Source organism: Apostichopus japonicus, chromosome 3 (assembly GCF_037975245.1).
Source record: "Apostichopus japonicus isolate 1M-3 chromosome 3, ASM3797524v1, whole genome shotgun sequence".
Lineage (NCBI taxonomy): Eukaryota > Metazoa > Echinodermata > Holothuroidea > Aspidochirotida > Stichopodidae > Apostichopus > Apostichopus japonicus.
This window is the reverse complement of record NC_092563.1, coordinates 28,204,637-28,232,115: the sequence shown is the minus strand read 5'-3', so window position 1 is coordinate 28,232,115 and position 27,479 is coordinate 28,204,637. Positions and strand designations below refer to the sequence as shown.

Below are 27,479 nucleotides of genomic sequence, written 5' to 3'. Positions count from 1 at the left end.
GTTTTGGTACCATTCAAAACGCTGGAACTCTTCACCCCTCCTTAACCAGGATACTAGATTTCAACAGGGAGTTGTTATGGCCCTGATTTGAACGCGGCGCTTATCAGCCACATAAATGTATAAAAATCTGCGTCATCAGCATAGAAATTGAAGTAATTCAATTTCTATGGTACACCAACTCACGTTAGTGAGTCACATGTGTATCCTAAAATAACGGAAGAGCAACCCTGGAAGCGCCTCCGATGATCCGATATCATTGTTCTCTTGTTTTCGTTAACTCAGAAATAGAAAGTTAGCCTATATCGTCGCAGTTACACACGTTGAATTTAGGAGCTTGATCAACAGCAGTTACTTTATTTCATCAGCTGTAAGAAAGGACAAGTGGTGACCATGGCTGAAGTAGCAAAGTAACTTCCCATTTTGTACTCTGCCAGTTTGACTGTCTGCTTGGGTAACCTCAGATACGCAATGATTGGAAGGGTTACTTGTTAATGTTAGGACAGGCATTATACTATCTTAATAATACCTCCGAAAGTTGTGGAAAATCGCACACCTCAGTTAGGCATAGGCAATAAAGCGTGAAGGCATAGCCTAGGCTTATGATGCATATTTGTGATTGTGTTAGCATAAAATATGGTACTATACTTAGGTTCATGTTGTTAATAAGCAAGCCTACTGGCACTGTACCTGTACATTAAATACATGCTTAACAATCCTCACTTGTTGACACAAACTTGTTTGAGGAAGGTAAAGTAACATCAGTCCAGTGACCATATGTAATTTGATTGATGTGCTGCCTGAAGCTGGCTATAGCTAAGAGTGTTGACTTGTGACCCTTCATGCTGGTATGGTATTAGTATCTGGTAACCAAATGTTAGGCATGAAAATACATGTCAAAAATATTGTTCTTAAAATACTGTTGTAATTTTTTGATAGACCAGAATTCTCCAGGGGACCCGCTTCACTTACTATATCAGTGGAGCTTCATGTCGAAAATAGGAAGAGACTATGCTCTAAACTAAAGAAGATAAAGGAAGTTCCCGAAGGGGCAATAATCTTTCTTAAAGGAGGAGAGGAAGAACTGAGAAATGACACAGATGTCGGCCCGGTTTTTCGACAGGTAACCTTCTTCTGCGATTGCAATATATAATGTTGTTAATTATGGTGAACCGTGGTTTTACTGCATCCATAAGGCCAAAATATCATGGTTAATCATGGTAATTTATCACAGATTTACCATAATTTTACCATGGTAAAAGTGGTAAATCTGTGGTTAGTTAACATGGTAAAAGTGTGGTTAATTTTAAGCTGGGTTGATCATTGAGTTTTGCATTTACTAATGTTATGTTAAGATTATTATCACCATCATAATTTTTCGCCAAAGTCGAGATATGGCTGATTGAATTTGACCTACCTTCACTGGTTAAGCCGTCCCTTTCTCCAGGGAATGGATCGCAATAAGTATTCTGTGATGTCATCTTGGCAGCTTTTCTTCAAAATCTTTACTTCTGTTTTATGATTTTGTTGGTGATGTATCCTTTAAATATGATACATTGGGCATGTTCTCCTTATCTGTCTATGTACTAGCTCTCTCTCTCTAGAAAATCATCAAAATACAAAATAGTTTGTACAACTATTATTTTCCTGTGTTGGTAAATGATTAAGATACCTTTAAGAATAGCAGATACATTTTGCCTCAATTGCCAAGATGTCATTGTTCACTCTGCTGTGGCCAGATACATTCACAAAATATCACAAAATTTGTAAAATTCATATCCTTGCCATATACGACTCTATGAGGGGGCCAAGGTTTTGACCTAAAACTGCAGCAATTTCTTTAAACAATTGATTTCAGTCAGCCAATGGAGTATTTCTTTAACTAGGTGGATGTACCTGGCATTTCCCTCCTTGTCACAACAACTTGATCAGTACTTAACAGCTAAACTTTTCTGCCACAGAATATTTCAGAAAATTAAGAAAATATGTTTCTTCTGTTCATTTTATATTAGTTCAAAGGTGGTGAAGTTTGTAACCTCATTTTGTTTTGCCTTACTGCTTGGTTGATGCTAGCTATTGTTCTATTGTTGCAGTAGCTGTAAATATCCTGTTTCAATATTTAACATTGACATCAAATGTGGCAGGTTAATGTCACTATTAGTTCACTGTTACCTGCATTGAGCTCTGTAACCACGATGGGCAAAAACATAAATTTTATGTGAATTCCTGTCATTGGTATATATGCTCTGTATTTTGCATGTGTAAGTAAAAATAAACATCATTGTTTACACCAAGTATCTTACATTCATACTTGGATACATCTCAGTGCCTATTGGATCTATACAATTTAAAGCCATTTGATTCCTTGTTTAGTAAGCAGGAAGTAACTAACCTTTAACACCATATAGAAGTTTTGTGTGCCAATAAGTCAGTGTAATGAACTACCATAACGTGCAAGCCCTTGAAATTTTTGACAAAATTTCATTCTTACCAGGGTTGTTCAGGGCTCTGGTTGGCGTCACACGGCAGGCCTACCCACTACTCTTATATTGCCTCCCATCACTACAGTATGACTCAAATCAGAACCTGCTGTCCATGACCAAGCACTTGTTCATTCCAAAATTGGTGGGATACTGTAACTGTGGAGGAATGCACAACGGATTCCAATATTATTATCCAGTTGCTTTTATTATTTCATATCTAAAATAGTTTATATGGTACCTGGGCCTGAATTAATTACTTAGTGTAAGCAACTAGTTACACCCTACCCTGCAGATTAGGCACAAGGTTGTGTCCCACCTGTCATGTGAATCTCTTTAGCTATGGCCCTGATTCTTACTGGCACAAGTCTGTTTTTTTTTTGCAATTAAAATGTAATAGATTATGCCATCAGCTACCACATCTTTCTTTAAACAGAGTTAAAAATACCACCAGATTGGAGCAAATTCAACTTTTAAATCAGAATGTTTTCTGATTTCATTGTTTCCTAGGAATCTTACTTCCATTGGGCATTTGGTGTTGAAGAGTGTGGCTTCTTTGGTGCCATTGCAGTGGATTCTGGGAATGCGGTACTCTTTTGTCCCGAGTTACCGAAGGAGTACGCTGTTTGGCTCGGCAAGTACGTGTCACATGAGATCAATGATTGTGTTTGGTATTGTGGTAATGCAGGTGTGGGCAGATCCTCACATGAGGTAGCATGTACGCCCATTAAAAGCCCCATTGACTTACACACTAAATCACAAAAGTCATGTGGTCTCTAAGTCTAGATAGAAGTTTTCACTAGCTAAACGCTACCCATCACCGGATAGCTGACCAGTTGGCCTTTCATGGCAACCATCAATTTTCCGTACCATGACCGCGCAGATTTTTTGCTATCCGAGCCGGAAGTTTGCGTCACTTGTAAACAAACCTCTTCACTCAGTAGTAAACAATTTTCCTACGCTGCTCCTGGGAGGCCTAAAGGGGTCTAAAATTGCCTCAATTGACCCAATTTTCTCACCACATGTACTTCCATTCATGCTCTTCAACATGCAAGCCATAAAAAACTAGATCATGATTGATAACAGGTCAAAAAAGATGTTCTCCTGCTGCTTTTTGGCACTGGTCAAGGAGAACAATCGAGCGGATGGATATATTCTCTACTAGGAGTATGCCACCATGAAACAGAAAGTGGCTTCTAATATAACTTGTTTGCAATATTGTGATTGTTGTTGTTGTTGAGAGTCAGGAAGAGAAGTGTAAACCACTGAGCCTGAAACAATACTGTAGCTATGTAGAATTGCTGTATAATTGGCATTCAATATATTAGCTCACACTGCAGCCTGTTTATTAGCATCAGTCACGAGTCAAAATCTCATTGTCCTTTTATACTGGTTTCAAGTTAAGGGTAGCGCAGCAGCGTGTGACAATATTACAAGCATGTGCCTCTGCATATGTGTAGTATAGATACCACTTAAGCTGTAAAACATGTGAAAGTCACAGCTGCAGTTTGACAATAATTGTTCTTGTTTGACAAAAACAAGAACACTATTGGCTTATTCTTACTTCCGATGTGTGGTCGATGGTTATTTGTAGCCCTGAGCAACGATAACTCCTCTAAATGGAAGATTAATCCCATATCATTAGCAGACCTCTTAGTGATTTATACGAATGTTCAATGTCTCTGCAAAGGGAATTCTTGGTATCATATATATGTCATAGTAACAGTGAAATCCTTTCAAACCTGCCTTTGTATTTAGACTCCTCATATTTTTGTGGTGAAAACTACAGCTGGATGTAATTTGAAGGAGAAAAACCTGCATTAAAAGCTTAAATAATCAAGGTAGCTCTTTGTGTCACTTGTAGATATACTCCGTTTTTCTCACTCAAATATGGAACGATCATGAGGAAAACAGCTTGCAATGTCAAGTAGTGGCCAAAATTTTGTCGTACTAAGGTAAACATTAATTCCATGACCGGCACCTCTGTTGTGACTAACGATAATAACTACAGTAAGCTTACATTTGGGGTTTGTTTGTAACTTCTTGTTGTGTCCTTCACACGGAATAATTTATCTGGTATAACGTCACAAAATGCTATACAAAATGTGCAGACTGCTATTCAAGTACAAATATGTGTAGCAGTGTCTGTACACAGAACCCATAGTGTTTTATAAGAGAGAAGAGTTTAGAGCTTGCAATACCTAATATATACATAATTTTGAATGCTAACTTATTCCCCGACTCTGACCAAGGGTTGTAAAAATCACACATAATTGGATTCAACCAGTTTCAACCAGTTGAATGCTCCTTCTCATTGAGTTTATATTACCGGTTAAGTCCCAACGTAGGAAATTTTGTGTCCCACAATTTACCGGCATTGAAGACTAGCCCCAAACTGCGCACTGAAAAAGTTAACTTTTCGTTGCTTGCAAGTAAAGTTTTTCTCTTGTCGGTACAAAATGCAGACAGTAATGAAACTTGATACCTTGTTATATTTACAGTAGCTGGACCTGAGATGTCCATAGCTGTATTGTTTGTACACTGTGCTGTGGGTATTGACCGCAGCTGTTTGTACTGAAGTACACTAGTGTCTAATTACTGACGGTAGCAAAGCTGTGTGTGCATTTTCTTGAATGGATGGTGGTGTCTTAGAACACTTATGTTACACCACATTCGAAACTAGGTCATATTACCGGCATTAGAGGAGTCTTCACACCCTTTAAACAAAATGTTCTTTTGTTATTTTAGCCAATATTTGGGGTTTATTACTTCAAGTGTACAGTGTTACTAAATGTGCTGGGAAACAGACTGTTCGTGATGCCTTATCTTCGCTATATTGGTGCCGTTTTGTACCGCAAGATATTTATCAAATTCAAGACTAAAGGAAGAACATATTGAGTATTACATTTTTGCCTTAATCCTTAAATGCTGATATTAATATTTTTAATTTTTTTGGTAGAATTTTGCCACGAGAACATTTCCAACAGAGATATGCAGTGGATGATGTTTGCTTTATTAATAAGGTAAATTTGGGATAATGTCTGCATCTAGCCTTATTCATCCTTTTAGTTACAATAGATGTATCAAGCTTGTATCTACTTTGATCCTTACAATGTTGTATTTATGATGTTTAAAGGCTATGTCTTTAGGAAATCTCCATTCTAAATGCCATCAAATATCCTAACCCTGTTTATTTAAGTTGTAGTTTGCCTTGAGATGTTTTATGCTTTCACATCATTGTATACTCAAAACTAAGAGGTTCATCCGGTTACAGCCATTTGACTGTCCATATTAATTGGCAAGTTGCTAATGGTTAAACCCCAGAACAATACTGTTTGTGTTCTAGCAATTAACTAAAACTTAATTACAGTTTGCATTGCTAGTAATTCTAAGGTTTCATGCAATATGTGCTGTTTAGATTGTTAATTTGATAAAGACATTAAGTTTTATTTCATTCCCCCTTTTTTTTTGGCCAATGAAGATGGCTTTGGAGAAATTGATATATAAATTTGTTTGTATTCAGATCGCTGATTGGTTTGCAGGACAGAAGCCATCAGTGATTTTAACCCTGGTGAGTATATTGTTGTTTCCTTCAGTTAGTGATATGAAAAATGCTAAACCAGAAACCCATGTTGCTAATTTTAGACTAGTCCTGTGATGTGGAAATTAGAGTGGAAAGGAGGGGGGGTTGGGGGCAGCATAGGGGTGAGGGGAGGGAAAATTAAATATAACCATTGGATTCATATTAAACTTTGCTATGTCAAGCCATAGTGCATGCTCCTTTATAAATATAGACTTGTCCCTATAATGATATGCATGAGGCCACTGCATTGAACTTACAGCTTGGAATGTTTATTCTTGGTTTTGTCTAATTCTTAGTATGTCAGACAGGGAGAACTGCAACTAATATCCCATCATCTCCCTGTTCAGGACAGTTTAAAAGTTTGAAGAATTGTTAAACGCTTAAAATATACATACAATTATTGATGCGGTGGTTTTAGTCGGCTACCATACCCAAACAAGGCAATGTCCTGCTTTTCATGATAAGTAACTAAGGCAGGGAGCATGCAACTACTATCACAACAGCCCCCTGCCTCTCCTGTTCACTCGAAACATCTATTTTATGACCGATAGGATAGCCTAAAATCACAGTTACACATTTGAAGCAGTTTTGTTTAATTTCAATTTCAGTTATCTTGCAGAAAGGCCAAAAAAAAAAAAAATAAGAAAAGGTGTGTAACAATGACAACCCAATTATGTTAAAAAATTCTCAGTTGGCTTTATGCACAAATTCTGTATCTTTAGGAGTTGGAATGTCACATTTTACTGTTTTGACCATTTGTCTTGGATCTGATGAAATTTAGGAACCGATTAATTGTTTATGCTTTCTCAATATTTTCCGCTTGATCGGTCACGTTAAAGCATCTAGGTAGGTTTTTTTGAGATACAGGTTTTGCACGTTTAGTTTGTATGATTTAATTTTTAACTTTCCTTTCGCAGAAAGGGAAAAATACAGACAGCGGAAACTATGCCGAGGAAGCAACCTTCACAGGCATTGACAAGTAAGATAATCATGTTTAGAATTTAGGCAAGACTTAGTTTTTCAGTTGTGTTAAGGATGTTTGTAATCATTTTCAAATGCTATGTTAGTCATCAAGTCTTATAATATAAGGTAATCATATCATTTGTTTTCACAATATGTTTATGGGATGGTTGAGATCTCAGTGTTTAGTGGTGTTATGTTTCAGTCATGATGGTCAAAATGCCCACCTTTCTTTGATTCAGTCTCTAGGAGCTAGCATATCCTTATCACCTTAATTCGGGGTCTTTTGTTTTACAAATTTGGGATTGACCAGTGAGAGTACATGAAATGTGGGTAAAAATCCAGGGACACTTTTAATCTGGGGACGGTCCATTAAATCTGGGGACTGTCCCCTGAAATCAAGGACATCTGGTCACCTTATTATAATATTGTACATGTATGGCTGTATAATCTTAAAGGTACTCGGTATTTGCCCCAAATTTTAACATGTTAAAACAATGGTAGAACATTTCAAAAGTAGTTTCCTTGATCCCTTCAAATTTTTCTCAGCCATTAAGGAGTGTCATTAACATAGTCAAGTATATCTCTCAGTGTGGATCATGACGATTAGAGTGGCAGTTAATATGCATGTTGAAATTAGAACATGGGTGACCATTATCTGACATTCTAGCATATTAGCTCGCCATACTGATGGCCTGTTAACATTGTTCAGATACTTTTGTGACATGTCTGTGTGTACTGTGTGAAATACATGTCTGTATGTGTGTTTGCTTTTGCGGTTTATGTCCAAAGTTTTGTGTATATTGTGTCTACACATGGTTGTATTTATCGATGGCTGAGAATCCTCTGTGGCATTCAAAGTGATAAACCCTACCATCCTGGAAGCTATGGGTCTGCGACCCTAGCCAAATAATGAGATATGGGTTTTTCATTCAGGAGAAATCCACGGTTTTCCCACCCGAAATGGTCCTGCAAATTGTGAAAAAGCACTCAAAATGGTCAATATTGGAAAACCATCCGATGTGGTGTGTAAGTAATACTGTAAGCCATTGGGCTTCTCCCACACAAGCAAGTGACTGCTTAGTCTTGTAAATTAGTGGCCTTCCAGGCTGATATTATTATGTCCCTGTTTCTCAATTTTACATTCAAAGCTATCAAATGATTGTGTTTGACAGGAATGGGGTGGGTGGGGGTGGAGGGGGGGTGACAGAGGTGAGGATTAGGGACTGGAAAGAGGTGCATTAATGCTTTCTTTGAAGTCCATTACCTACCCCATATCTCGATGTGTACACACTGTAATCCATTGGAAACTCCTTCAATATTATCCATGTAGTTCAATCAATATGTTCATTAGTATTTTATACCAAAGTTATGCCCACTTGTGCAGCCTGTAATTAGTTCGACTAAACAGTATCTTGCCCACAAAGGCTGGACATTTTTTCTACAAATAAAGGTATATCAGGCAAATGCTATAAAATTTGTTTAGATAATTTTTCAACCAACTTGATATGGTAGGTAAATGGCCTAAAATATTGATATATGATTTCAAATTCTTTGTCCGAGGCAAACTGACAGCAAGTTTGAAGAAGTACAAATTGCACACATCGCCGAGAGGAAGGATTAATTGTTAATGAATGTACGAATAGAAAGTGACATTGCAAGAAAAAAAAGGCAAGGTAGAGTGATCACTTAATGATAACAAATGAAGTGTAATAAGAAAAAGAATCAAAGGAGGGGTTTTGAATGAGGCAGGAGTGTTGAAGAAGGAATGAAGTTTAAAATGGACTAACATGGTCTATGTTACCATTTTCCTTTTGATCGTAAATGTGTTCTCTTTCTTCTTTTCACAGATTCACAGTCAACAATTCTCTGCTTTTCCCTGAAATCGTTGAATGGTAAAGTTACAATTATCTTGACATGAGCTGCTTTTTTCTTGAGAGGGGGGGGGGGATCATATATTGACCGCTCCTGGTTAGAGTCTTGTGCACTATTTTATCATAAATGTGCTCCTCATTTCAAGCACAGTGTCACAAGAGTAAGATGTGAACTTGAACAGTGGAAGGGAAAATAGGTTTTAAAGTTTTGGTTAACATCTATTTCTCATGGAGTCCACCCTCTCCCCCTCCCTACCTCCCACCCCTAACTCTCTTCTATACTCAAGAACCTCCTTCATGGGTCTATGCATTTACTCTTTATGTCAGAATACTCTATATAATTCTCCCATTGGCTTACACACTAAACCATCAAAGTCATGTGATCTCTCAGTCCATGTAGAAGTTCTCACTAGCTAAACCCGACACATCACCGGATAGCTGACAAGTTGGCCATTCATGTCACTCCAAGTTTGTGCCATGACCATGAAGATTTTTGGCCATGAAAGCCTGAAGTTTTCATCACTTGAAAACAACCTCTTTAGTCAGTAGTAAACAATTTTCGTACGCTTCTGGGAGGCCTTAAGTGGTCTTAAATTACCTCAATTGACCAAATTATTGCACCATATGTACTTCCATTTGTGTTACATGACATGCAAGCCGTAAAAACCCAGATTTTGTTTCATAACATATCAAGAAAGATGTTTTCCTGTGCACTGTTTCCTGAGAGAGAACACTCACACGGATTGATATAGACTCTGTACGGTGTATGCCACCTTATGCCACTCAAATCTAAACTGTCTTTACCTCATTTACATAATGCAGTTGCCCATTTCCTACATCACTCTCCCACTTCCTACCTCTCTCTACTTTCTACCCCTCTCAACTTCCTAGTCGAAACCCATCTTGTGCCTTGAAAAAAAAATTACAAAAATATGAAGGCTTTACAAATGAATGGATACAAATTTCAAGATTCCTCTCATTGTTTTTTTCTTCATGTTTTGTTGTTATTGTTGACTGTCTGTTCTTCTCATTGTTTTTTCTCCATGTTTTGTTGTTATTGTTGACTTTGTCTGTTCTTCTCATTGTTTTTTCTCCATGTTTTGTTGTTATTGTTGATTGTGTCTGTTCTTCTCATTGTTTTTTCTCCATGTTTTGTTGTTATTGTTGATTGTGTCTGTTCTTCTCATTGTTTTTTCTCCATGTTTTGTTGTTATTGTTGATTGTGTCTGTTCTTCTCATTGTTTTCTCTCCATGTTTTGTTGTTATTGTTGATTGTGTCTGTTCTTCTCATTGTTTTTTCTCCATGTTTTGTTGTTATTGCTGACTTTGTCTGTTCTTCTCATTGTTTTTTCTCCATGTTTTGTTGTTATTGTTGATTGTGTCTGTTCTTCTCATTGTTTTCTCTCCATGTTTTGTTGTTATTGTTGATTGTGTCTGTTCTTCTCATTGTTTTTTCTCCATGTTTTGTTGTTATTGCTGACTTTGTCTGTTCTTCTCATTGTTTTTTCTCCATGTTTTGTTGTTATTGTTGACTGTGTCTGTTCTTCTTATTGTTTTTCTCCATGTTTTGTTGTTATTGTTGATTGTGTCTGTTCTTCTCATTGTTTTTTCTCCATGTTTTGTTGTTATTGTTGACTGTCTGTTCTTCATTGTTTTTTCCCCATGTTTTGTTGTTATTTTTGACTGTCTGTTCTTCATTGTTTTTTTCCCCCATGTTTTGTTGTTTTTGTTGACTGTGTCTGTTTCTCTCATTGTTTTTTCTCCATGTTTTGTTGTTATTGTTGATTGTGTCTGTTCTTCTCATTGTTTTTTCACCATGTTTTGTTGTTATTGCTGACTTTGTCTGTTCTTCTCATTGTTTTTTCACCATGTTTTGTTGTTATTGCTGACTTTGTCTGTTCTTCTCATTGTTTTTTTCTCCATGTTTTGTTGTTATTGTTGATTGTGTCTGTTCTTCTCCATGTTTTTTCTCCATGTTTTGTTGTTATTGTTGACTGTCTTTTCTTCATTGTTTTTTCCCCCATGTTTTGTTGTTACTGTTGACTGTCTGTTCTTCATTGTTTTTTCCCCCATGTTTTGTTGTTTTTGTTGACTGTGTCTGTTTTTTTACCTTTCAGTCGTGTCTTCAAGACAGCCAAAGAACTGGAAATCTTGAGATACGTCTGCAGAATCTCAAGCGAGGCACACATTGAGGTCATGAGGAAGATTAAACCTGGAATGAAGGAGTTCCAGATTGAGAGGTGAAGAAAAAAAGAGTAACTTTTAACATTCTGACCATCTCATGGTCAGCAAGATAAAGGCAAGAATGAATTGAACAAAGTGTGTAGGAGTATCTTCGACTCTGAACAAAGAATGTATTATTTTATCATATAATATTAGTTACATATAGGTAAACACAAAGTATGCAAAATTAAAAAAAAAAGGATGCAAAATAACTAGAAATGTAAACCAAAAATAATTACAAATTAGAAAACAGATTCTGTATTCCGCTGTGACAATGTTGGAAACTTTGTCATATTTCAGTATATATATTAGTTACATATAGGTGAACACAAAGTAACTTTCACATGTTTTTTTATATTCTTAGATTGTAATATACAATTATCACAATTAAGCATTCAATTGGAGGGGGGGGGAAGCCTTGATGGGGGTTATGTGAGGTAAAGGAGAACCCCTCTAAAAGCTATACAAGAATGTATTTTCATGTTTCATTTTATATAATTTTTTTTGTGTGTGTACTTTTTTCAGCATGTTTCAACATTACTGCTACTACAATGGAGGATGTAGGCACACCTCATACACCTGTATCTGTGCTTCGTAAGTTAATGGTTCTCAACTCTCCCATCTTCTACAAATTTGGCATTTATTTGACTTGTGAATTTATTAAGTTGCTAACTATCTTTAGCATTAATTGTAGCATTAACTTTGGCATTTAGTTAAGCACACCTGAATTAATAGCGAGTAAATGTCACCGTGAAAATAAAACAAGAGAATGCAAAATAACTAGAAATGTAAACCAAAAATAGTTACAAATTAGAAAGAAAACCAAAACAGATTCTGTATTCTGCTGTGATAATGTTGGAAACTTTGTAATATTTCAATTTGTTAATCGTGTCGTTTTACGAATTATTATTGTAGTATTCCAAGGAGTCTACACCGGTCACATGGAACTGAAAGAACTTCTTCAGTATCTTGCCTGGTACCTTTAGTAATGGTAGAGACAAAAAAGCAAAAACGAACAACCAAAAAAATCTAGTAAATATGACAAGTATCCCCTTCAACCTGATTTACTCTACGCAGAGATAAACAAATAAAACTGAGATGTTTTACTGGTAGCAAATCTTTATTGAAGAAGTGATTACTTTCTTGTTTCCTCTGTGATATAACATTCCAATTCCTTGTCCAGTTTTTTGGAAAATGTCAGAGAGCAATGATTTTTTTTGGCAAGAACAGAGTTTTGAACCAGTGACCTCCAGTGACCTCCAGGGTTACAAGCCCTGTCTTCTAGCAACTGAGCTATCCAGCCTTTCATTTCCCTACATAGCCATTTCTTCCCTAGGGTCACCAGTGAGAAACCACAGTACAATATAGTAAATGTGTAAACAAGGGAACATGCCTCAGTTTCATTTAAAATAATCCAGATAAAACAGGGAAAGGATTTCAAGAGAGTTTGGAAGGTCACAAGCATTGCAATTTACCAATTGAGTTATCCAACCCCTTAATTGTTTTGCAAATTTGAACAGTTTAATATTCGACAATGATTTTTTTTGTTCTTTCCGTGGAATGTGTTTCCTTCAGAGGTGCAAATGCAGCCATATTGCATTATGGACATGCTGGTGAACCAAACAGTAGAACCATGGAAGCTGGGGATATCTGGTGAGTCAATTGCCCTCTCTAGTATAAATAGTATGAAATATAATTGAAATGGTAAGGAGTTGGAAAATGAAGAACAGTGAAAAAACTTCCAGCCTCCACCGGGATTCGAACCCGAGCCTCCCGCTTTATATACAAACACCCTAATCACTAGGCTCTGGACGCTGATTGTCCAGATGTTCGAAACTGATAAGGAAGGTCGGAATTTCACTGTAGGCGTTTGTCACCTGTATCGAACAATACTAGTTGTTGACATATTTTGCCTTACTCTAGAGATCAAACATGATGCAAACCAACTCGAAATCATTTGTGATTCCTAAAGCCGGATCTAGAAAAGAGATACTTTGAACAGACTTTATGTTAATGAAATGGAGGTAAACGACAAAGGCAAATGAATATATATATATATATAGATATATATTGAGTTGTCTGATGATCGCTCAACGCCTGAAACTCTGAGTAACAACTACTAGTGTTCCACTAGTCTCAACTCGTCTCAACATATATATATATATATACATATGTGCAGTATATAAATATCAATTTTAACTAGTTTGTTGTCTGTTTCACAAATCTGGACGCTCTTCTTTGGTGTTTCTTTCACTCTTTAAGTTTGATTGATACTAAAGACCCATCGATAACAGATGGTGAATGCTCATGGAATCCACCTTAACACTGCAAAAATCAGCTTCACTGGGCATTTGATCTAACTCTAATGTGACTGAAAATGAATAATTTGTGATACAGTAATATTGCATAAGTCATTGTATGAATAGATTCATTTGTACTATGGCGCTGTAGTCTCATGTCATCGCGATGTCTTTTTTGATGCAGAGAGCGTGCAAGTTTTCCTCGCAAACTCTTCGTCCCAGCTTCATCTTTGTTCAGATTACCATATCTGACTTGAGCGCAGATCAAAGTTTTGTTTTACACCCTTGTCGGGGGTAAAAGTTTGTATTAAAGTGTTTTGGTCAATTTTCTTTCTGTAGTAACTTTGACATGGGAGGGGAGTACTACTGCTATGCTTCAGACATTACTTGTGCCTACCCGGTCAATGGCAAGTTTACAGACCAACAGAAGAAAATCTACAATACTGTACTGAAAGCAAACCAAGCAGTCTTTAATGCTGTCAAACCAGGTATTTGTCTCATGAATAGGTTATATGCTATATTTCCCTTTACTGCAATGTTAAGACAGCTGTGAACAGCTGTCTTAACATTGCAGTAATGTTAAGACAGCTGTGAACAGATTGCAGAATCCTGAATCATTACTCAGTGAAGGCTACCCGTTAGACTTCTACAGTTATATTAATGTGAAATTCAATAAAGCCAATTGAATTAATCATACAGCAAACTTTAGATAACAGCATCCTAAAGCTTCCCAGGTAAGCAAACTAGCTGCCTAACAGGAAGAAAATAATCCCTGTTTTAAATTTTTGGGTAACCAGATATTTGACCGTCATATAATGTAGTAAATGCCAGAGCTGATGAATATATACGTGTTTTACAAATGCTCAATCTAAAACATTGAAGCTCTTAACATGACCTAATGAGGCCATTAAGTTCAGTGTCAACACAGTTAACATTTATATCTTGAAAATATGAAGAAAACAATAAACAGAGAGATATTATAAAATATATCATAGTGGCACTACTGTATGACATTACAGATTTGCAAAATAACAGCTCTCAAGCATGAACTTAAAACAATGGTATCTTTCTCCTCTCCCAAATGGAGCAAGTATTTCTTTCGCTGGTATTGGGATCGCTGTCTCTTCTGTAACACTATATTGTAGCTGTGAGTCGCAAGACGCACTAACTCAGTAAACTAAATATCCTCCCCAGCAGACCGCTTGCAATCAACAACCAAACTTTTCGTAAGATAGGAAGATAAGAAGGAGAAATACCTTCCATTATTTCATCCTGTACCAATCATAATTCAGCATTTTATGTCAATGTTACAGATAGCTGGGTCATTCCATGTCAAATCAACCAGTGGTCCCCAGGTGACCCTCTCAGATTTAGATGAAACTTCATCAGAATGATTGAGTATGTCCCAAATGAACACATACAAAAAATTAAAATCATACTCCATGTCGTTTTCGAGATATGGCCCGTTGAAATTTGGTTGTTGCGGCCATTTTGCTCGTTTGCGATTCGCAAAAAGTGACTTTTGTGATATTTTCCGACTTTGAAAGCTCATAATTCAGTCTTTGTACCAGGTAGAGAGCTCAAATTTGGTATTCTATCTTACTTCTTGCCAAAATTTATGAATCTGCACTCAATTTAACTGTATCTCCTTTATTTTTCTGGTTATGATCACCCAAAGTAGGCACTTTATTCTGTCAAAAATGTTTTTTGTGATTTTTAAGGTCACCCTGTGCCCACATGAGAGGTCACATGAATCGTATATTCCTTGGGTATTATCTATGGTTGCATGTCTATACCCATAAGCAATTATAAGCCCACCAATGCATTAATTAAGAAATGGCATGGGGCCAAAGTTGGCTCCAGCCAGAAAAAGGTCAAAAAGACCCCGCCCTTCTTGACCTCGGTTGACCCCGCGATCAATTGAAACATTGATTGAAATTTACACCAGTTAAATATATATATTATATCTACTTGTACATCAAATTTCAGCTTTGGCACTCAACTCCTTCATGGTATGGTGGCAATTTGAATATTAGACGTTTTTCGCACATTTTTTAATCTCAAGCTTATATATTCGTCATGTAATCATAGTATAAGAATGAGTGATATTATCATTGTATCCTTGTTTCAGTCAGCTTAATCAAAATGTAACATAACAAATTGTTTTAGGTCAAATTAATGACATTTAATCACATCATTTACGATTCACGCACATTTAAATTACTGGTTCTGTCACAACTCTCAATGCTTCAATGTCCTTACAGTTTTCTTACCACACATGGATGTCTATATACAAGCATGGAGCTATAAACTGTTTATAGCTCCATGATACAAGTTAAACAAGTTTAGCACACTTTAATTTCTTTTACTTGATGAATGCTTGCAGTGTGGCTTAATATACAAGTTAGCACACTTTAATTTGTTTACTTGATGAATGCTTGCAGTTTGGTTGGAATGGTTTTTTAAGTATTCATGAGGAAGGGTGTACTGGCTGCTTCCATGTCCCTGTAACTCTGGAGCACTGATGACACAAATAATAGCTCAGAATGATATCCAACAATTATTGTGGGTGTTTTGTGGCCAAGGAAGTGCATTGGAGTTCTTGGTTTGTTTCATTAACTTCACAAAGACATAATTTTCTTCCTCTGAAATTTCCACTATAACCAATGTACCACTCATTGTCGTACATTCCAGCGATGTAACGCTTGGTTGGTACTCTTTCGTGTCAGCCTGAGGTTGAATATTAGCAGAAATGGATTCTCTCTCTTCTGCATGGTCTCTAATGGGCACAATTTTGCAGTGGTTGGTCATTGGAGAGTCGCAGCTTCTCAATCTTTCCAACATCAATGGGTATAAAGATGTGATGAGATCGTATTCCTGCTACAGTATAGTTTATGATGGTGGCTGCACGTGACACACTGGTAGTATTGTTCTAGAATGTAGTGTCTACATGTGACACACAGGTGATATTGTTCAAAAGGTTTAGACAAATGAGTTACCAGTGTTTGTATAGCATGAGGGGGAAAAAGGGGGACTGGGTTAGGTTAAAGCAGCATTTTGCGTTCTTTTCTATGGTTTTTTTCAACCTCACTGATTCCTCGATGCCATAACAACATACATAACTAGCTTATCTATTCAAATCTTATTTCAAATGGTGGCATTAAAGTCGAAAAATTAACAACTTTTAACTTTGTATTTCTCGAAGATATTTTCCATTGGGATCCCAATAAACCTCACCCATAATATGAATATTTAAAAGCGACGAACGTCATTGATCGATATGTAATACAACTCCATGCTTGATTTGTGTAGATTGTCTATGGCAGTTGAACCAGGGAGTTGTTAGAGTACCAGCTCGCTGGTTGTAACAAGTTACCAACTCGACATTTTTGAATCTATATTTAGCAACGGCTCAAACTAAACCTGCATCTCTGATTGGTTGAGTTCAAACTAGTGGGTTGGGGGAACTGTATAGATGCGATTAATATGAAATGTGTAATTTGTCGGAGGACACTTTTCACATTATCTACAAATGTCCTTAATTACTCGCCAATTAACGCTTTTGACAGGAAAAAATGGGCTAATATCTTGGTTTGCTGTTTTGTGATTGATATATGTAAAAAACTTGATGGACTTGTCAAAAAAATGGAAAATGGTGACCAAATGCAAAATGCTGCTTTAAAGCCAGAGAGCAGTAAGACAGACACAGTCTAAAAAGAAAAGTCTAAAAAAAAGTCCAGGTCAAAATTTCTTTATGATATACTGTATCTTAAAAATGAACATAATCTAAGCATTCTGGTGAAATTTGCATTCAATTCCTACAGTATGTTCCATTTTTGAGATATTGACAGTTGAAGTTATCTGATATTCTACCAAAGTGAACTTGAAGCAAACAGGTGTGATGTCACAGTTGCACACTGACAAATAATGTTTTCTTTTTTCTGTATTTTTCAGTCTATTGATTTGACCATAATTGGATAGGAATACTAGTTTGTCTAAAGGGGATGTGATGATTATAAAATACCAATACCTATGGTACATTAACATTATGGATGCATCCAATTGTGGAGTATAAAATTAGACATAAATTTTAAAGAAAACAATAGCTTTAGTTATCATAGTGCAACAATGACGTCAAATCCGTTTGCTCCAAGTTCACTTTTAGTACCAAAAGGTGGCAACTTCAACTGTCAATATCTCAAAAAAGGTACATAGGAATTGAATGCAAATTTCATCAGAATGCTTGGATTATGTTCCTCTTTTAAACATCACAAAGAAATTTTGACCTGGACTATTCTTTTAAGTACTGGCAGATTTAAATTGTATTGTGTGGTTTAATCCATGTTTCTCTACAAAAACTCTACAACAGTACTGTATACTACTGTATATAAGGCTCCAAATTGTGTCGTGTGTTATGGGAGATTTTGAGGCACTATACAGGTATGAGGGACCAGCCTATTGGAGGGTTAACTGAAGTGATCATGTATTGCAGTGGAACACATGCATAATCAACCCATTTCTAAAAACAATAATAAAAACAATCTTTTTTCTAACTGCAAAAAATACATTACACAAGCTTCAAACTTGAAATACACTGTATGATATTAACTTAGTGTACGCGGTTGTTAAAAAATGTGCGAAAAACGTCTAATATTCAAATTGCCACCATACCATGAAGGAGTTGAGTGCCAAAGCTGAAATTTGATGTACAAGTAGATATAATATATATATTTAACTGGTGTAAATTTCAATCAATGTTTCAATTGATCGCGGGGTCAATCGGGGTCAAGAAGGGCGGGGTCTTTTTGACCTTTTTCTGGCTGGAGCCAACTTTGGCCCCATGCCATTTCTTAATTAATGCATTGGTGGGCTTATAATTGCTTATGGGTATAGACATGCAACCATAGATAATACCCAAGGAATATACGATTCATGTGACCTCTCATGTGGATACAGGGTGACCTTAAAAATCACAAAAAACATTTTTGACAGAATAAAGTGCCTACTTTGGGTGATCATAACCAGAAAAATAAAGGAGATACAGTTAAATTGAGTGCAGATTCATAAATTTTGGCAAGAAGTAAGATAGAATACCAAATTTGAACTCTCTACCTGGTACAAAGACTGAATTATGAGCTTTCAAATTCGGAAAATATCACAAAAGTCACTTTTTGCGAATCGCAAACGAGCAAACTGGCCACAACGACCAAATTTCAACGGGCCATATCTCGAAAACGACATGGAGTATGATTTTAATTTTTTGTATGTGTTCATTTGGGACATACTCAATCATTCTGATGAAATTTCATCTAATTCTGAGGGGGTCACCTGGGAACTTTTCAGAAAATTGGTTGATTTGAGGCGGAATGACCCAGCTGCATGTTGATACATGAAGCTGGATTTGATTTGACATTCGTTTCTCTCTTTTTCAGGAGTCCTCTGGACAGACATGCATCTGTTGGCAGAGAAAGTCATCCTTGAGGAGTTGACATCACACGGTCTGTTGAAGGGTGATATCAGCGAGATGCAGAAAGTCAATGTCGGTGCCCTGTTCTTCCCTCATGGCCTGGGACACTTAATGGGTATAGATGTACATGATGTTGGGGGGTACCCCGAGGTGAGATTCAATAGATTGCTATGTCTTACTTAAGTGACTCGAGAAGTCAGTGAATTTTATTTACTGGATGGAGATGTAATACCGTGGCTGAAGTCACAGACTCGTTTCAGATGAATCACTCGTAGTGGCTCGACTTAACCATAAAACGAAGTAACTCACCAGAAATCTGGTTATAGGTCATCCGTCTTGCCCCGTCCAAATTAGTCGAAGTTATCAAGGAAGGTGAGATGACCTAATTAATTTCTTCCCAGTGAGTGAAAATGCTGTGACTGGAAAGAAAAAAGGACTACCCATTTGATCCTCGGTGACTGGCTTCGGTCCTTCTGATATGTTTGGGGTCATGTTCCAATGAACTTTATAACTAAATTCATCATTACCCTATACATTCGCTTGATATTTAGATGTGTTGGAGGCTATGAATAGAAAGATAAACTTTTATCTCTTTAATCTAGTATTTTTTTGTACAGTATATAAAAACCAGAGAAACTTCTTGTATAGCATGAGAGAACATCGCTGTCAAAGACTCATGGAATATTTTGTATCTGGCAAATAATGTTAATGACTGCAACATTTGTCTTTCATCTGGTATAGTTTCTTCTTGATGGAGAACAAATATTAAATCAGTTTCTTCTCTTGTTTGGTAATTCATGCATCAATTTTGGTGGTTTTGGAAAGGTTTTTGTTTCGATGATTATCGTAACCTTTGCATTCATGATGGCGTATATGTGTATGTGTGTGTGTGCGTGTATGTGAGTGCGTTTGTGACGCCCAGCTTGTAAACATGATATCTCAAGAAGGGAAGGTCAAACCAATTCATATTTGGTGTGTAGAAGTACCACATTGAGTACAAGAAGCCTATTGTTTTTGGTGGAGGTCAAAGGTCATTTGGGGTCATCATAGGTCAAATCGTGAAACCCTTGTAAACATGTACACCCTCACTATACATCACATCACATCAAATTCATGACGAAAACTGCTCATGTTACATCATCGAAACCACAATGCATTTTTGCATTCTGGTTGTTATATTGTGTATGAATAATGTGTGTGTGTTATTTTTGTACCCTGCTTCCTCACATAAGAATGTTTAATACAAATATGTATTTCTTTCACATAAAAGTTTGCATGACTGATGCACACTGATCTGTCAAACTAGTATCAAGTTATGTTTTTTTTTGGGGGGGGAGGGGGGGCTGGTAGGCTCATTGATAGGGCTACATCAAACTGTACAATTTCATTTCTCTTACAAGAGTCACTTTTCAACCCATCTATTTTAGTATTTTCATCTAATGCTTGGTCCTTATCTATTCGTAGGGGGGAAATGAACGGAGCACACTCCCTGGCCTAAAATACCTCCGTACCGCCAGGGTTTTGGAAGCTGATATGGTCCTCACCATCGAGCCAGGGTGCTACTTCATTGAATCGGTAAGTTTCTTGTCATTAGAGTGCTGTGCTTGTTATGAATTAAATTCACCAGTTTTTGGGCTACTTCCCTGGTAATGACACAGAAGCCACTTGCATCTAAAATTTAAGAAATCCATCAGTTACTTTAAATGTTCTTTGTGTATCTGTAATGTGTAGTCATGCCTGTGATCATTCACTGTGGAAGATGCAGTATGGTGAAAAGACATGCTGATAGCAATGATAGCGTGCTGTGACCAAGTGGATAAAAAAGGCGGTGGCATTTTAAGCAATGAGGTTTAGCAATCAGGAGGTTCCGGGTTCGATACCCGGCCAGGTCATAGTAAGGTGTGTTTTCATCCAAGAACAATCTACGGTTTTCCCATCTGAAATGACTTTCTAACTTGAAAAGATTCCAAATTTGAGTGAAAAACGTTGAATTGGAAGCCACCAGACGTGTAAGTTGTAATCCGTAAGCCCTTGCCGGTTTCTCCCACTTTTGTGGTCGCTTCAGCGTCGTGAATATAACTGCCGATTATTATGATTATTATTAAATGTATCGATGTTCAAAGGACTCACCAGATATGATGATCTTCTGAAAAATTAATGTTCTATATGATATTTCCATAATCTCAGGTGATATATGGCTGATGTAACCAGGGTAGTTGCTGCTTGTCAAGTGTCACATGACCAAACAATACACATTTTACATATCATAACAAAATGTGTACATACCTTTCGTACATCATTGTATTTCGGAAGCTTTTTGCTATCCTGTATGTTTACCAAAAAGGTCATCAAATTGGAAAATGCTCTGAAGTTTATCAATATTTTTAACCGATATGTTAAAATGGTCATCATGCACATGTCATTTTAACAGTAGCATCAGACATGTTTATATTAGCTATATGTCAGTCAATATTACCGACATGAAGGTGAACATATCTTTTAGAAGATGGAGGCAAAATCTTTCAGAAGATAAATCCATCTGATGAGGCTTATTTGGCTTTCCAAAAGAGGTGGTGTACAGTAACTGAGCAGTTCCTCATTATAGGCGGTTACAACTGTTGAATCTCCCCACACTGGAACTTAGGAAGTTATGTGGTGACTTAATTCAGGTTTTCAAGATTGTGTATGGTTTTGACAATTAATCCTTCACCGACTTTTTCATGTTTGCTGATAGTAGTTGTACCAGAGGTCATTGTCTTAAACTCCAAAAGTCACAAAGTAGGATTAATATTCGGCATAACTTTTTTTCTAATAGGGTTGTGAATGAGTGGAGCGGTTTGCCTGAGAAAGTTGTACTTGCAAGTAGTGTGAATGGGTTTAAGAATGCTTTGGACAAGGACTTTAAGCATTGTATTCAGGTCTGAGTGTTTGTGTCTTCAGTTTTTTTTTTCTCCTATAGGGTCCTTGATGGGGACTTGAGTGTCCCTCCTGATCCTTTTTTTTCTACTAAACTAAATCATTTTCCATCAATGTAAAATTGAAGTCATTGTTGTTTACTTCCATGTACACCTGTCTTACAACATCATACGAAAACATTTGCAGATAGAATAATTAATATTTAAAGTTACAGGAGTAAAACAAAAAAGTGCAATAAGAGAAATCATTATGAATAGCGTGATTTACTCTAATGCTGTTGTTTTTCTTTATCGATTGTTGTTGCCTAGATCCTCGAGGAAGCCATGTCTGATGAGAAGTACAAGGGATTCCTTTGTCCTGATGTCATTCGACAGTACTTAAAGTTTGGAGGAGTAAGTACACAACACATTTTATGTGTGAATCATATTAACTATTTGTCCTAGTTTGCATCGGGGCCTGTTTAACCACATAAAAGCAGTTGGACATGTTTTCAGCTTTTTATGTCTCATCACCAGTTACTCTAGAACAGAAAGAATTTTGTGTGCTTCTTGTTGTATAAATGTCACATCAGATGTAAAAAATCAACTAGAGCTTAGATATACCACTCTTTTGTAGCACAAAAACCTAGCCTATTCTGCTTTCCATATGAGAATCAAGCTGGGGTTTACTATCACTTGACAATCATATAGACTAAAAAGCCAAATCTGCTAGATGGTCAACTAATGGTCACCTACCATGCTACTCTATACAGGATATTTCCATGTCATTCTTTTATGTGGATAGTATAGACAGTATGAACAGTTCCATCCCTTTATCTAATAGCAACATGATATACATACTGTTCATACTGTCAGTAGAAGTGCTTTGAAGTGTGACATGAAAGAAGAATATGTTAAATCTTATCCCATAACCTTGATGGTCAATCATCTTCAAACTGCTTCACTCATTTACTGCAAACTTCAGAACGTTCTTTCTCACTGAGACATGTACATGTTTATTTTGACACTTCCCCATTTCAGGAGAGTACTTCCAAAAACCATTTAGCAAGTTTTTAGCATCCGATGACCACTTTAAGATACAGGGGCGGATCCTAGGAAGTATGGGGTGTGACCCTGGAGTCGTTATAGCCATCTCCCCCTGTAGAGGGTCTGGAGTATACTCCCCCAGAAAAGAAAAACAAATTTAGACATTAAATGGTGTGTTCTGAGGCATAATTAGGCAAACGATTAGGTCTATAATTAGGTCTACACGCAGTATTGTACCAGTAGCTACTTTTAAGTTTTTTGTGTGGGGTTGAAAAGGGAAGAGGGGGTGTATGCCCCTCATACCACCTGAGATAATGTGTATTGAAGCAAGAATTTGTACCGATGTAAATATCACTAACTAGTACTGCCACATGTATAATTTTGTTTACAATATAGCTGTTTCATTGACAATTTGTGATAATTTCAGTTGAATTTGACTTGCTCTCATTTGATTAACGACCATTCATCTATAAACTAATGATACAAAATCGATTTTTTTTTTTTTTATAATTTTTTTTTAAATTTATTTTTTAAATCATCACTCCTTTGTATTTTTTCTGCATCACAGATTCGGATTGAAGACGACGTTGTCATCACTAAAAATGGAGCGGAGCTTCTGAATCACGTCCCAAGAACAGTGGAGGAAATTGAATCCGTTATGGCCGGAGGAAAGTTTACAAAAATTTAAAGTCATAATTCATATCTGTGCCTTTGGGAAATGAATGAAAATGTGGTAGGAAAAATCAAACATTTACCACATAATCATTTATCATCTTCTATACTATATAAGAAATTTTATTTTTGGCAAGTATCATACTTAATGGTACTTCAACCTCTTTAATTACATGTTTGCTTTGACAAGTGAACAATTTAAGGTAACTTCCAAACAAACACTTTTTAGATCATTTGACATGGAAAATTAAATATCCATCTTTTTTTCTTTCTTAAATATTCATTATATTTGTAACCATCATTGCCCATGTTGTATCTCTTCCTTTGCAATTACGAATGCTGTATATTTGTAATTTTGTATAGATACAGGATGAAAAATATATTTGATACGTTCTGTCTGTAAGATATATATTGGGAAACCAACTACTTAATAGCTACATAACAACTATTACATTCCTAGCATAAGTATTATGTTCGTATAAAGTACTTTCACTGATAAGTAGTCAGTATTGATTTCGGAGGCAATCTAATTTGAATCAAATTTGTCTATAAGACAATAACGTTTGACATTTATTTTGTATGTACTGTAAAGTAAGAACTGTGAAGTTCCTCGTAAGGCACAATGGAAACCAGTTTATGAGATAAGCAGCCGTTTACCTGTAAAAGGATTCTGCATCTTGTGAAAATATGTAAAATACAATTACTTTTTAGGTTAATATATGAGGATAAATAATTGAATCATTAGAATATTTCAGAAATGTTTCTTCCTTGTTGATTCCTTGCCAAGACATACAATGGTTATGACGAGTTTGTGTGTATGTATGTGATGCCCTAACCTGCTTGTAAATATTTGCTTGTAAATACGGACATCTTGCTCGAAAGTTTATACATGGGGTGGAGATTCCCCTCATTGAGCAAAAGAAATTTTGGGTGGTCAAAGGTCATTTGAGGTCAGTATAAGTCAAAGAATGAACACCATAAATCAATAATTACAGATTGGTTGAATTTCATGCTTGGTACAGGACATAGATCTCCCTTGGTGTGTTCAAGACTCAATTTGAAATTGGTGTTCAAATGTTATTTAAGGTCAACAGAGGTCAAAGTCTGCTCACGATGTAAAGAGAAGAACTACATTTCCAAAGAAAAACAAGATTGAAGTTGATAGTGATATGTAGGACTGCATTGGTGGAAGAACCTTTCGGATCACTTGAAGTCAATCATGGTCAGTAATTAAAGACCCTGGGTATAGTGTTACTTTTGAATGTTCTCAAATGTGGTAAAGAAATCACCAAGTCTGTTTATTTTTGCCAAATGTTTTCTCAAAGGTGACATGAAAATGATATGGATAACCACCAAGTGCTTGTACTGATTGCGTTAGCCACAAATTAATTCTGATAGGTCATTGTTTAAAGTAACAAATAGTTTAATGATAACATGATGACTGCCAGCAGTGGTTTTTATCCCTCATCTACATATAAATTATAAGATGAAAATTTACAAATTCTTCTCAGATGTTAGAAAGGAAAATGTCCAGCCTCCCTGGGAAAATATAGCTATTGAAGTGTATTTTGTTACCATAAATCAACCATATGAGAGCAGTAAATGTGTTATCAAGATCTAGGACATACGGTCCTGACTTTCTGTACATGTGTTATCAAGATCTAGGACATACGGTCCTGACTTTCTTCCCAGTTTTGTTCCAAGACGTTTTTCCTGCAAGAGACTTTGCATTCAGGGCTGCATAGTGAATAAATAATGTGTATGTACTGTAGCAGATGTACAGACAACCTATCCTTTTATTCGATACTTTATGTTCATTACATAGGACAATATATTGTGACAGAAATACTGCTAGATATGCTTATATAATCACAAAGTTTCAGAAACTTACAACTCATTTTTCTGTACGTTTCAGACAGTTATGGAATATATATTTGGATGGCATTCATGTTTGTGAAAATCTTTGTGCTCACTTTTTTTCATGGTTATGTGAAGTAAGCACAGAAGTCTTCACTTCTTTTTTGGTACTGCCTAGGAAGGCTTCATTTTGTTTCTTTGTTAAAGTCTGTTTGAAGTTCTGAATCTGTAGCACATTTATAAATATGAAGACAATCACCTATCCTCTTATACCAATGGTGTCCAATAGATGATATTCTTGCCTTGCTACAGTGTAATGCCCATTTCTGACTCACATTTCACTTAATCTTTCAGTATATGCAGCTCACAGAATGTAGAAAATCTTGATCTGAAATAGATGGTTAATAAACTTATGAATCCTGTTGTGTTTATGCTTTTAATTATTGTGGTTGTTACTTGTGGTAGCCCTAATCAAGCTAAAGTGTTATATTTCTTAGTTCAGGAAAAAAAACCTAATGTGTATCCATTTAAAGACCAGATGGTACTTTAGCTTAATGGTCTGTACATGAAGTTTTAAGATTAAGATAAGAGGGGGGAGGGGGGGGGGGTCAGGTGAAGGGTTTGAGAAAAAATTCAAAGTTGGTTGTCTTTTGCGCTGTACTTGAGGATATATCTTGAATTATACTTATTTAATTACTGTTGAAAAATTGCATGAATGTATAAGGTTGTTAAGTAAAGAGTTACATGTGGCCCAATACTGCATAGCCACCAACCAATCAATGGAGACTACCACTCTGTCATGAAGAGTTAACATTGTAAAGGTAAGCAATGCAAAAAGAACATTAGTAACATTCCCCCTTAATATCTGCAGAGCAATACATAAAATGTCATACACTAGGTCTTCAACTTGCCAGCTGTTTCTTCTCTTCCACATGTCTCCATAGTGCAAGGGGGTGGGGGCCGGGGGGGGGGGGCTTGCCCCCCACTTTTTACCAAAATAGAAAATGTGCCCTACTGGCAAATAAAATGTGCCCTTTTGATGAAGAACTGTCTTTTGGATATCTTAAGGCTTTGTTAATTTAAATATTTTATTTAATTATTCTTGTGCATCATAATAGTATTGATAGCATACTAACACATCATATATCTTTAAAGCAGCACTTTGCTTTTGGTCGCCGTTTTCTATTTTTTTGACATGTCCATCGAGTTTTTCACATATATCAATCACAAAACAGCAAACTAAGATATCAGCCAAGTTTTTCCCTGCCAACATCGTTAATTGGCGAGTAATTAAGGATATTTGCAGAGAATGAGAAAAGTATCCACGAAAAAATTCCACTATTTAAAATTAATCGCATACAGTACCCCAAACCCACTAGTTTGAATTCAACCAATCAAAGATGCAGGTTTAGTTATGAGCCATTGCTAAAAATAGATTCAAGACTTTGCGTTGGCACAACAAGTGAGTTGTTATGGAACTCCCTGGTACAACTGCCATATAGACTGTACACAAATCAAGCTTGGTGTTGGATTACGTATTGGTCAATAACGTTCGTAGTGTTTAAATATTCATATTATGGGCAAGGTTAATTGGGATCCCAACGGAAAATATCTTGGAGAAAAACAAAGTAGAATTGGCAATTTTTTTTCGACTTTTATGCCACCATTTGAAGTAAGATTTAAATAGATAAGCTAGTTATGTATGTCGTTATGGCATAGTGGAGTCAGTGAGGTTGAGAAATATAGAAAAGGACACAAAATGCTGCTTTAAGTGATATGGCCGGGGTGTATCGGTTTATAGCATAACCAGTGGTGGTTGTGGGATGAGAAAGTGCCCCTCTGATGTTGTGCCCCCCCCCCCCCCAACTTTTTGGAAGCTTCCTACTCCCCTGCCATAGTGGGTATACAATATATGCCTTTCAGAAAGTTGGTTTGTTGCAAGTTTAGGGAGACTTGCATCACTTCAGAGTTTTAAGTTTAGCAATGTTGAGGTTCACCTGTGATGAATGGTTGATAACTTGACAACTCAGGGATTTGAGAAACACTGGACTGATCTTCAAATCAGCCAAATGAAATGTCAAGAAAATATATATTCTCTGTAGATAGGACTTGAGAAGAAACAGAA

The 27,479-nt window shown here is 36.4% G+C and overlaps 1 protein-coding gene across 1 annotated transcript; it reads left to right on the top strand.

The window, feature by feature from the left end:
• Positions 1-188: 188 nt before the first annotated feature.
• On the top strand, positions 189-25,767 carry LOC139965721 (xaa-Pro dipeptidase-like). The gene is made up of 15 exons (XM_071968381.1): positions 189-407; positions 937-1,120; positions 2,988-3,115; positions 5,437-5,500; positions 6,001-6,048; positions 6,978-7,039; positions 8,871-8,915; positions 11,012-11,134; positions 11,643-11,711; positions 12,693-12,770; positions 13,757-13,905; positions 18,850-19,034; positions 20,349-20,459; positions 22,109-22,192; positions 23,394-25,767. The coding sequence occupies exons 1-15, from the start codon at positions 391-393 to the stop codon at positions 23,511-23,513; spliced, it is 1,467 nt and encodes a 488-aa protein (XP_071824482.1). The 5' UTR covers positions 189-390; the 3' UTR covers positions 23,514-25,767.
• Positions 25,768-27,479: the final 1,712 nt, after the last annotated feature.